The sequence below is a fragment of the Grammomys surdaster genome, unplaced genomic scaffold (assembly GCF_004785775.1).
Source record: "Grammomys surdaster isolate TR1022 unplaced genomic scaffold, NIH_TR_1.0 195, whole genome shotgun sequence".
Classification (NCBI taxonomy): domain Eukaryota; kingdom Metazoa; phylum Chordata; class Mammalia; order Rodentia; family Muridae; genus Grammomys; species Grammomys surdaster.
Window position 1 is genome coordinate 1,315,059 of NW_021604640.1, and position 12,099 is coordinate 1,327,157.

The window sequence follows — 12,099 nt, forward strand, 5'->3', positions numbered from 1 at the left end:
GGAGAGGAGAGGAGAGGAGAGGAGAGGAGAGGAGAGGAGAGGAGAGGAGAGGAAAGGAAAGGAAAAGGGGGTGGGTGGGGAGAAAGTCCACAGAAGTATTTTTCTAACTTTGGTCTCAGGCTCCAACTACTAATCACACTAACACCCTACTAGATCACCAATATACTCTTTCCTCTTGCTGTCTCAGAATTAGAAATACAGCAGTTTCCAACAACTTTTTGTTTCTTTTAATAATGCCCTAGATTCCATACATAATTCATTTTCTAAAGTATATTTAGTGAAATCCTCTGAGTGAATCATGGTTGTCACTGAGATTCTGATACATAATCCTACTGTTCACTTCTTAAGAACATAGAAAGCGGCTTAGTTACCTTATATACTTAGTCTAATGTTTAGGCTATAAATATTTACTGATTAAGAAATACCTAAGTCGCTTAGAAGGACATGTTTCTGTAACAGACATTCTATATATACATTGTGAGACAGGATTTCTGAACCAACTCTTCAATTCTGCCATTATAGTATAAAAGCAACCATAAGTGATATGAAAATGAATCTATATTTTAATAAAACTTTGTTTATAAGATAAAGTTCAAATAAAGTTTGGCAATGAGACTTAGTTTGCCAACTCCTGAAATAGAAAGATATGATGAATTCATAAAGTAAGCTAAAATAAACATGGCTCCTGACACATAAGTAAACACAGAGAAAAGACTACAAATAATTTTTAGAATATAAAATTAACAATTATATTTCACATACAGCATAAACATTCTATACCTTACTAATAATATGATGCTAATTAATATATATGACTTATATCATGAAAGTATTCTAATATTATAAATACATATGCTTAAAGAAAATCATGAATAATTTCAGACAATAAATTCCATTGTCGTATGTTTTTTATTACTATAACTTAGACAACTTAAAACTACTTTGTTTTATAATACTATTACAGCATAAAATATATACCTGGATTTCCCTTAAAGTCCATTGCAAAAAGTGGAAATTCTTTTAGATTGAACTCCACTTTGGCACGTGTCACACCTTTGTTTTTTATTATAAATGGAATAATATCTGTAGTGCCAACATAGGTTCCGCTGAAATTAAATGTGTTCTAAAAATAAAAAGGATAATAATTAGAAAGCAGAATTATATTTTACAAATATGCATAGTCAAATTTATATATTTATATTCGTCAAGGAGATTAACAGCCAAAACTATCTCTCTAAAATTTTATCTTCTACTTCCTCCATATCCAATATGTAAAATACCAAAACACATTAATCCTGTTTACCCTTCTTCAACCTCTTTACTAGATTATAGCTGCATGATAATAATAGCTAGTTAACTGTTATTTTGTTTCTAGTCCTTAAATTTTTCAAGTCATTCCCTTCAATAACTAAGTCACACAGTTCCTCTTATATTTGACCTTCCGTCACTATCAGCAGAAGGTTAAATCTCATCAACAGTACTCATAAAGTTGCTCAAGTCTTTTAGTGCCTCACACTCTAGACTCATTTAAGCTCCTTTCTTATCCTAACACTTAATATTTCAGTAAGTTATGACATTGCATTTCAAACTAATAGCAGATATTTTACCCTTGTGTCTCTTAATCATGGTGTCTGTACTGCCAGAAGGCACTTCTCTACAATGTAACTGCCTGATAAAGTGATGCATCCATTAAAAGTTCAGATAAATTACACCATGGTAAGGATAACTTATTCCTTATAATAATTTGCCTTTTAATGTCACAATATCTGTTCATGTATTTGACTCTCCTAATGAAACACAGCATTGATTTTCATATATACTCATAGGTGCATATGTTCTTGTGTGTGTCCATGGCTAAATGAGCACTGGGTGTTTACTAAGTGTATGAAAATTCTAGTTCATAGTTCATACACCAAGTATATGATTTCATCACAAAATTCTGTAAGGTACCTTAGTATAGAGTTATTATAAAATTAATTCCTTAGCAAAAGAAGTACACAACACACTAAAGGGACACAGTGGCAAGAGTATAGTAAAATTGAGTAAAATACTTCATTAAGATCAACCTATTTTAATTTTAATTACATGCAAGTATTAAGGTCAGTTCTAGGTTGAGGAACTAGCAATACAATAGTTGCAAATAGTCAAGGAACAAGCAAGATAATAAACACAAATAGCCAAATTACAAGCGAAGCAATAAACAAAAATCTCTGAACACCTCTGTGATCACTGTTTCTAAGGGCATATCAGGATGATCATATCCCTGTCCTAGCCCAAAGTCATTTTCATGTCTGAAGCCTACTCCTTGTTCTAGTCTAAAATTTAGATTCCTGTCTGAAATTACTTCCTTGTTCTAGCCTAATATTTAATTACTGTCTGAAATTACTTCTTTGTTCTAGCCTAAGCTTTAGACTCCTGTCTGAAATTACTTCTTTGTTCTAGCCTAATGTCAGATTCCTGCCTGAAGTTAATTTATTTGTCCATGGCCAATGTCACATTCCTGCCAAGCAGCCCATTTCCTTGTCCTTGGCCAATGTCAGATTCTTGCCAAGTGGCCCCAAAAGGTCTCCACATCTCTCCCTTTCTTATTTCATTGACAAGACTGAGCCTGTCTTAGGTTGTTCTGACAAGAAAGCCTTCCTGACCCATAAGGAAGGCATATTTCTGTATTTTTTAAAGAAACCAATTTTGCAGAATTCTCACTACAGTCCTTGATTTCTTTGTGTCCCCTTTTACACTCTTCATTTTTAATAATCCCACAGTCTTAAATAGGCTAGCTGGATGTCTACAGGTCTGTAGATATCATGTTTTAATCACTGACGAACTAGAATCAGAAATTAAAGCTTGATGCTAGAACAACTGTTGTGCAACTAATGTACAGACTGGCACTGAGGTACTGAGACACCAAGTTAAACTTTGTAATTATTATATTTTATAATTTAGCACCATAATTGCACCAGATTGTGAAACAATTGGAAGAGATAAAGGGGTTTGTAAACACATAGGAAGAACAACAATATCAAACAATCAGATCCCCCAGAGTTTTCATGGACTAAACTATCAACCAAAAATACACATGAAGCTACCCATGGCTCCAGCTGCATATGTAGCAGAGGATTGCCTTGTTGGACATCAGTGGGAGGGGAGGCCCTTGGTCCTGTGAAGGCTCCATGCCCTAGTGTAGGGGAATGCCAGGGCGGGGAGGTGAGAGTATGTGGGTGGGTAAGCATCCTCATAGAAGCAGGGGGATGTAGGGATAGGATAGGGGGTTTCCTCAGGAGAAACCTGGAAAAGGGATAATATTTGAAATGTAAATAAAAAAGAAATAAAGTTGGAAGCAATCCCAAAATGATAAATTGTTATGGTGGAGAAGTTTCCAGAGTATAAGAAGTTGATAACATCTTATAAACATAACAATGGAGGAACATAACAGCCTGATTTATTAATCCAAGTTTTTTTACGTAAATGGATCAGCACTTATCCTTTGAATTGTTGTAAAGAAAAAAAAAGGGGGGGGGGACTGGAGAGTTGGCTCAGAGGTTAAGAGCACAGACTGCTCTTCCAGAGGTCATGAGTTCAACTCCCAGCAACCACATGGTGACTCACAACCATCTATAATGAAATCTGGTGCCCTCTTCTGGCCTGCAGGTGTACAAGCAGGCAGAACACTGTACACATAATAAATAAATCTTTAAAAAAAAAAAAAGGAAAAATGAGAGAAGGAAAAAAAAGAAAAAGATGATGATGCGAAACATAAGTATGGGGAGAGGGTGTGTCTTTGTGTCTATGTCTCTGCATGTATTTGTATGTGCACATGTATGTCAGTATATACTCATATCTAATTGTAGAACTAATCCTATTTATGTATAGGTAATAATTTGCAAAATCAATGTGAGTATAGTCCAGAAGAGCAAAATCAAGACTACAATGAGATATCTATTTTCAAATCATCAGATGATCATGTTGTGTCTTATAACACAACTTGTGGAGCATTGAAATATGGAGCAATAAAATAAAAATATATTTTTGAAATTATCTTTTGAAAATAAACAACTACATCTCAAGAAGCCTTTGTACCCAGAATATATACATGTGAACTGCCATGATGACTCTGCTTGCAAAAAAAGCAAAAAATAACTACTAAAGGGAGAAACAATGGAATGAGGATCCTAAATATATACATTTCAATATTATATATATATATATATATACATATATATATATAGTTTCAATATAAAGCATTTTGCAGCAGTGACAAAAATATGGTATAGTTTCATACAACTTAAATCAATATTCAATTAAAATAACTCATCAAAGATTACAAACACTTCATAAACATTATAAAACTCAAAACTAGAACAATTATACCAATAGCTAAGGAAGATATATATACATACATATGTACATAAATACATAAATACACAGTGAAAGATGAGAACATAATGAAAAAATTTTAATAATAGCGATAGCTCATTTAAGTCTAAGTTCTGTCTGTGTTTTATTCATAAAAATCCAATATTCTGCTTTATCACATATATTTATATCATATAGATTAACTATTATATACAAAATTACTACATAAAAATTAATTATTAACATTAATTGACTGACTAGGGATACAACACAAATATAGCAGTCATAAATTAAGCAAACAAGCAAATGGCATACTCACAGGTAAGATTTCAACATCAGCAATTTTAACAGATCCACCAATCCTAAGATCTATGACATTTGCATGGTGAATAGCAACCTGATTTAAGAGAAATGGGGAATTTTGTAGAAATTACATTAAAATATAATCATAGGTAAATGAAAAATCAAAGGTCACTAAATGCTACTTTGAAATATGAATACAATTTAAATAAAATATATATGTGTGAGTATGTATGTATGCATATTTGAATTTATATTTAAAATTTTATTCCTGCAGTTATAACTACTTTTCTACTTTGGGACTATTGCTGCTCTTTAGAAAACTGGCTGTTCAACCATTAGAAATCAAATGGCATATGTATTTAACTGCAAAATATTTTGTATTTGACCAGACCTGACACAAATTCTACATAACACATTTTTCCCTATCTAATTATAACAGATTATTCAAAAATAATCAAAGTATGGCTGAATGATACATACTTTGTTCTACAGAAACTTATGAATGCACAAAAATAACTATGAAAACAGGTCAAATTGTTCTATGCATTTAATATAGTACTTAATACATTATTTTATTTTTAAATACCTGATATATTATGGCATAACTCTCTCGAGAACCGTAACAAAATGAAGATAACTAGAGCTTAGAAAGGCCATTTTTTGTCTTTTGGGGGTCCATAAATTTAAATTTCAAAACAATTAAGCCCAAACCATAGCCTGCCCGTATACTGAATCTTCACCAAGAAAATTAATATAGTAAACAAGAATCAACAACAATAACAAATATTATAGATCCAGGCATGGTAAAACTCCATTTGAGTAGCTGCTGAAAGGCGTTTAAGAGACTCCCAAAGCAATATAAGATACTGCCATTGCCTTTGATTGCTTCTCAAAACTTGAAGGTAAGACTCTAGTATTGAAGTTACCACACTTTTTGGTTATAGGAATAGAGGAATCCAGCTTGAACTAACTAGGACGCCTCCTCCCTGACCACTAGCTTTCATAATATTAGAAGGTACTATTTTGAGATCTCTAAAACCTACATATTTAGAGTTAATTCAACTTCTCTACAAATGACAGTTTATTTACTTTAGTGTCATAACTACAAAACTCCATTAATTGTTGAAGAAATAAATACATTTTAATAACAAATGTGTGTAAATATTTTATGATAATGTGCTTCTTATTATAAAGATTTATAAAATGTTAATATATACACATGGACACATGTATATAAATACATATACAAACATACATATACACAGAGAGAAAGAATTACCAAATACCTGAACAGACATACCTTTGCTCTTGTATCAAATTTTTCTGCTACAGTGGGTGTACAGGAGATATTAAGAACAGTTATTCCCCCAAATGGGATTATTCCTTCTGATGGTACAATATTAATGGTAGACAAAAGGCTTTGATCACAAACCTGTAATCAAAAATTAGTAAGATGTTACAGTGCCTTAAAAAATGATAATATCAAAGGTTTTACAGGGAAGCATCTTTAGTACTTCCTACACAGAGGCTGAACGGGCATAAGACATGAGGTGATTTTTTTGTAATGGAACTTGACTATATTAAATAGACAAATCATACAAATTACAACTAATTACTTCATTCTAGTCTATGTTCCTACTGTAACAGTCCTGATTATACAGAGAAAAAAATGATAAAGAACAAATGTTTGTAATGAAGTATGTAGTGTATCAGTATTTAGTACTCATATTTTAAAAACTTTTCACTTTTTTCTATTAATGAAACCAAATCACACAAAGGAAAAAATAGGGGGAACAAGGAAAAATTATAATTTTTGGAAGTAGAAGAATAAATTTGATAAAATGCACTCAGGAAATATAATAACTTGAACACTGCCTTATGTCTATCTATAAAAAGTAAAGTATTAACACTCACAGTTTATTTAGAACTAACAAATTGATTCAAATCATAGTATGACCTGATCTAAGTAAGAAGTGACCAAAATTCTGCATTACCTTGAAATAAGCATGGTTTTGCCCTATATTGTGAAGAATGGCTTTTCTCCAAGTAGTTAAACCTTGAGAACAATTACTGAACAGTATTCTTGGCTCTAAAAATGTGACTTTAGTGTGACCAACCTAGTATGAAAGGAAGGGACAAATTATCAAAAGTAATAACAAATCAAATAATTTCATTGACTTCCTCAGGAAAAAAATATATAACATTTACTTGTTCTATCATATACATACATACATTTAAACCTACAAATACATAACTGTTAGTAATTTATCTAGTGTGGTCTGTTCATAGCTTGAAAAGGTCTTAAGATAGACAAAGATGTACAGCCCATTTTCTCACTGGAAAAGAGAAGAAAGTAATGAAAGAAGTGACGAAAACATACCCCTACCATATAACTGGAAATTTAGTGTCATGCAGAATTTTAAAATACCACATGATAGACTTTTCTGAATCTTTAAGACAGAAAATTATTGACATCCCTCAAAGTGATGATGGACAATACTGGTGGAATGCTTCCCTAGGATATGTAAAGCCCTGGGTGTTATCCCCAGTCACAATAACACACACACACACACACACACCACATACTAATTACTGAAATGCCCTAAGAGCTATCATTTACCCAGCTACATATTTTGGTATTTAAAGGAATACAAATGTCATTTAAATAAAGAGAATAAGTTGTTAAAAATGAAATTGCCCAGACATACTTCTACTAGAAGCCATCTTCACTGAGCTTAATATGTAGTCAGACAAAATATTCTCTCTATAGAAAAATGGGGGTATACTTCACTTTGATTGATAAAATTACACAGGCCCAGGGATTTGTCACTTCTGTCCAAGAAAAGCACTTCATAGAACTAATAAATACTGGAATACTATTTTCAAATGTGGTCAAAATACATGTCTACAGTATTAAAGTGAAGTAATCAGGCATTATGTATAACTGTAACATATTACATTCAAGTACTATTGAGTTAAATGCATTTTACACCAGACTTAATGATATCTTTATAAATATTGTTATTATATTAGGCTTTATTCTTACAAGTATTTGAAAAACATTTTTATAACTGGAATAATAAGCTTTGAAATTAAGCTTAAACAGAAGGAAAAAAGTTTTTTTATAAATATGTGATAAGCTGTAATTAATATTTTATTTAAACAGTTTGTTTTTCCATTCTTTCTTCAAAGTTCAGTTTAAAGCTTTCAGAGCTTTACCTGAAATGATCCATTTTATAGTTTATTTGTCTCAGTTATTTCCTTGACTAATTATGTCATAGGGGTTTTTTTTAATTTCATAGTTTATTTCATTCTTATTGAAAAATGGAGTAGGGTACAGAGAAAGCAAACTGTACTAGAGAGGGTAACATTAAAGGCTGTGAAAGCAGTTTGGATCTGGAAATAAATTACAACTAAGCCGTTTCTGGCATTTGTGAACTTGTAATTATTTACACCCTAATAGTTACTTAAACATCCTAATCTTCCAATTCTTCATCTGTTATTACTACAGTTATATTGTATGTATTATATATGAATATATACATTAAATGCCTCAGCATTTCATAGGGATGAAATAAGTAAACACCACTTAGCACAGCACTTGAAACATAGTAATTACTCAATAAATAATATCCATTATTATTATTTTTATTGTTATTATTCTAAATCCATACTATTAAATTACTCATTTTAATACATGTTAAAAATACATGTAGGTTGAGTATGTAAACAAAAGTACATATTTAAACTTGTTAGACACAATCACATCAGCATCAGATAAATACTATTCATTTACTCCATGCAAATACTATTCATTTAGATAAATACTATTCAGATAAATACTATTCATTTACTCATCCATGAAAGTTTGGGAAAGAGTAATATGTGATCTTACATACAAAGCTAATAGGAGTCAGCTTATTTCAAGCTTGTAACTGAGGAAACACCCTAATGTGTTTTAATAGTGACTTCCAATCCCTAAAATTGGACAGCTGCTTATGTATAAACTAAAAGCACCTTTATAAATGAAACATAATAGACCACTATGTCTAGAAAATATAGGTGGCATTCAGTGAAAGTACACTAGTTCTAATGGAACTGGCTGGGATACACAAGCAAAATGCACTCTTGATGACCAAAATTAATATTGTTAGGGTAACCTGGCTTAAGAACTACCATGGAAAAAAATAAAGTTAGTTGTAGGTCACATCTTTCATTTTTATTATAAGAAACATTTTATAGTATTAAAAAGTCTGGTTTCCTCTTATATAAATCACATGGTCTTTCCCATACTAAGTTATTAAATAGAGTATTAGATTAACAGAAAATATAGTAAGAATATAATTTTCTCTACTATATTTTATGTTGTTGTTAATGAAAGAAGTTACTCTCAAGTGGCTCCCATGATGGAATTGCACATTTATTGAGCCTCTGTCAATCTAGTGTTGTTTACATAATGTTCTTTGATACAGGGGTTAGTTTTTTATTCTTAGTGGGCAAGCGGCTCTATGAAGTAACTAAAATAATTATTATATGAATTGAATTGTGACATGTATATATAAGCTAAGACAACTGTATATTCAGACAATCTTGATACTCTAAATGAAAATCACATTGAAGAGAAATAATTACATGTGCAATACACTTCAATGTCAATGTATTTCCTCCAGAGACTTGTAGCAAAAATTCTCCCTTCTCTGGAGAACTAAAACCTGGTTCCCATGTTACTTCACATTCCAATGAGCAATATGGATCAACAACACCTACAGAGAACAAGATAAAATAAGACACTTAACATTTTTCAAAACATTCAGGATAAGGGCTGGTATAAAAATATAATGGCATCATAAAACAAATTAAAACTAAATTTAAATAAAGAGAAATTAGAAGTGAAGCATTATTAAATAAGCATAGTCCTAAAGGATTTCACAAAACCAAAATATAAATTGATTTTCCTAGTAGATAAAAAAAATATACCAAAATATACCAAAGTTTGAAAAACAATGGAAATTTTATCACAGCAATAAACATTAGGACTAGAGAAACACACAGGATAGAAACTCATTTGTGAATCTTGAAAAAATTAGTTCTTCTAACTTCCAAATATTCTGCTTTCAGATGGAAGAATTATTATGACTTTTAATCCAGAGATTAACTTCTGATGGAGCTAAAAGTAATAAACATATCTCAGATGTACTGAGAGACGACATGATAACATAAAAATTAGATGTAAAATGGGGGATGCCTTTAAATTCACAATTTTAAAAGTAAAAGATACATAAAAGAACAGAAGACATGAGGGAACTCTGAAGTATCCCAAGAAAATAGAGGAAACTTCATTGCATGCATTTGAGTTTTGACAAGAAGGATGAATGAGCAGGAATACTGCAAGATGGCAAAATGTAGGAGCAACGTAAAAGTGACCAAAGAAAATGATTAATTTAATTTTAAAAAGACCAGCAAACAATACCTGATGGGAAGTTATTCCTCAGGAAAAATAAGCTTCTGAAGTTTGGGGACACAGGACACTAAATTGAAGACATGAGTGACCATTATAAACAAATTTTGCTCAGGGTTAGTTTGACTTGCATGTAATGTAAGGTTTTCTATCTTTAAAAAAAATGAAGCAATAAAATGCTGAGCTCTGATTTTGCAATGGCCATACAGAGAGATCAACACTCAACAACAGGATGGATATAGTATGAGATGATTAGAAAGTACCAAGTGACATACTTTCAATATTCTTGGATGCTAATTCTGTACTATGAACAGTAATTGATGAGTGAAAGAGCTGGCTATAGAAGTGTGTTGTCTATAGACCTGTCAAGATCACACTGGCTGAAAGCAACAAAAAAAAAATACCTAATATAGAGGATCAAAGAGACACAAATTTGTCCTGGAAGAAGACAGCCCATTGAAATTAAGCAAGTAATGGATGGGAATGGCTGTGATGAAAAGTAAGAATGAAGATCCAATGATACAAAACAGTGACGGGTGATAAATAAAAAGGATTAGCAATTCATTTTGATGAGTCTGAATGAAGAGAATTTCTCCCTCCAACCAGCACAATTAAGTTTCTAAGAATATTGTGAATATTAGGGAATAAACAAAGAAGACTTATGCATGGTTTAAATAAGTCTGGATTTGGTAGAACAGGTACTGAATATAATCAAGTATTAAGAAACCCCATGAAGACCAAGCTGCACTTCTGCTCTATATTTTTGGGTGGGATTTGGAGGAGGCTAGAATCCAGCCAATGCTATCTGGTTGGTGGTTCAGTCTCTGGGAGCCCTCAAGGGTCCAGGTTAGTTGGCTCTGTTGTCTTTCTGTGAAGTCCCTATCTTCTTGGGGTTTCTCAATCCTTCTGCTAACTTTTGTTCATGACACTCTATGCTCCATCTAATGTTTGGCTTTGGGTCTCAGTATCTGTTTCCATCTGCTGCTGGGTAAAGTCTCTCAGAGGAAAGCCATGCCAGACTCCTTTTCTGCAAGTATAACAAATTATCATTAATTGTGTCAGGGATTGGCTCTTGCTCAGGAGATGGGTCTAAGTTTTGACCAGTCACTGGTTGGTTCCCCCTCTCTCTGCTTCTTCTTTGTCCCTGCACATCTTGCAGTCAGGACACAATTTGGGTCAAAAGTTTTCTGGGTGGGTTACTGTCCTTATCCCTCCACTGGGAGTTCTGCCTGGAGACAGGAGGTGGCCACTTCAGGCTCCACACCCCTCACTGCTAGCGGTCTCAACCAGAGTTACCCCAGCCCAGTTCCAGGTCTCCTGCTCAGCCAAGAGACAGGCACCCCACCCAGGCCAATTCTGTTATCTCTCCATTGCTCTTTCTATGCCTGATCCCCTGCCCTGCTAAGCTCCCAATCTCTCCCCAACAAGTTCTCTTCTTCCATCTATGTCCATTATCTATTCTATTTCCCCTTCTGTTAAAGATTCCTGCATTGGGCCAACTTTTTTATTTGGCTTCTTTGGGTTTGTGTGGATATCCTGGCTAATATCCACTTACAAGTGAGTGCAGACTATGAATGTCGTTTTGTGCTTGGGTTACCTCACTCAAGATGATTATTTTTGGTTCTATTCATTTGCCTGAAAAATTCATTATGTCTTTGTTTTTAATAGCTGAGTAATATTCCATTGTGTAAATGAACCACAATTTCATTATTCAATCTTCAGCTGAGGAATATTTACTTTGTACCTGAATCTGTTGCCTGCCTATGGATACAGTTCCTCTAACTGGACTGCCTCTTGGGTCTCAGTGAGAAAGAATGAACCCAGTCCTGCAGTGATTTGATATACTGGAGTGGGCTAATATACATGGGGGCCTCCCCCTCTCAAGACAGAAGGGCAGACTTACTGAGAGGAAAGGAGGAATGATATTAGGATGTAAGGAGTATGAAAAAATTAATTAATGAAAACATTCCTTCACATGCCTAAAA

The 12,099-nt window shown here is 32.9% G+C and overlaps 1 protein-coding gene across 1 annotated transcript in view; it reads right to left on the reverse strand.

The window, feature by feature from the left end:
- Positions 1 to 12,099, reverse strand: part of Cfap47 (cilia and flagella associated protein 47) — a 230,304-nt gene that overhangs the window by 184,728 nt on the left and 33,477 nt on the right. The window contains exons 16-20 of the mRNA XM_028769943.1: positions 9,289 to 9,419; positions 6,651 to 6,773; positions 5,957 to 6,088; positions 4,673 to 4,750; positions 979 to 1,123 (exon numbers count right to left, since the gene is read on the reverse strand). Of these exons, the coding sequence (XP_028625776.1) occupies positions 979 to 1,123; positions 4,673 to 4,750; positions 5,957 to 6,088; positions 6,651 to 6,773; positions 9,289 to 9,419 (609 nt within the window). The remainder of the gene's footprint in view (positions 1 to 978; positions 1,124 to 4,672; positions 4,751 to 5,956; positions 6,089 to 6,650; positions 6,774 to 9,288; positions 9,420 to 12,099) is intronic.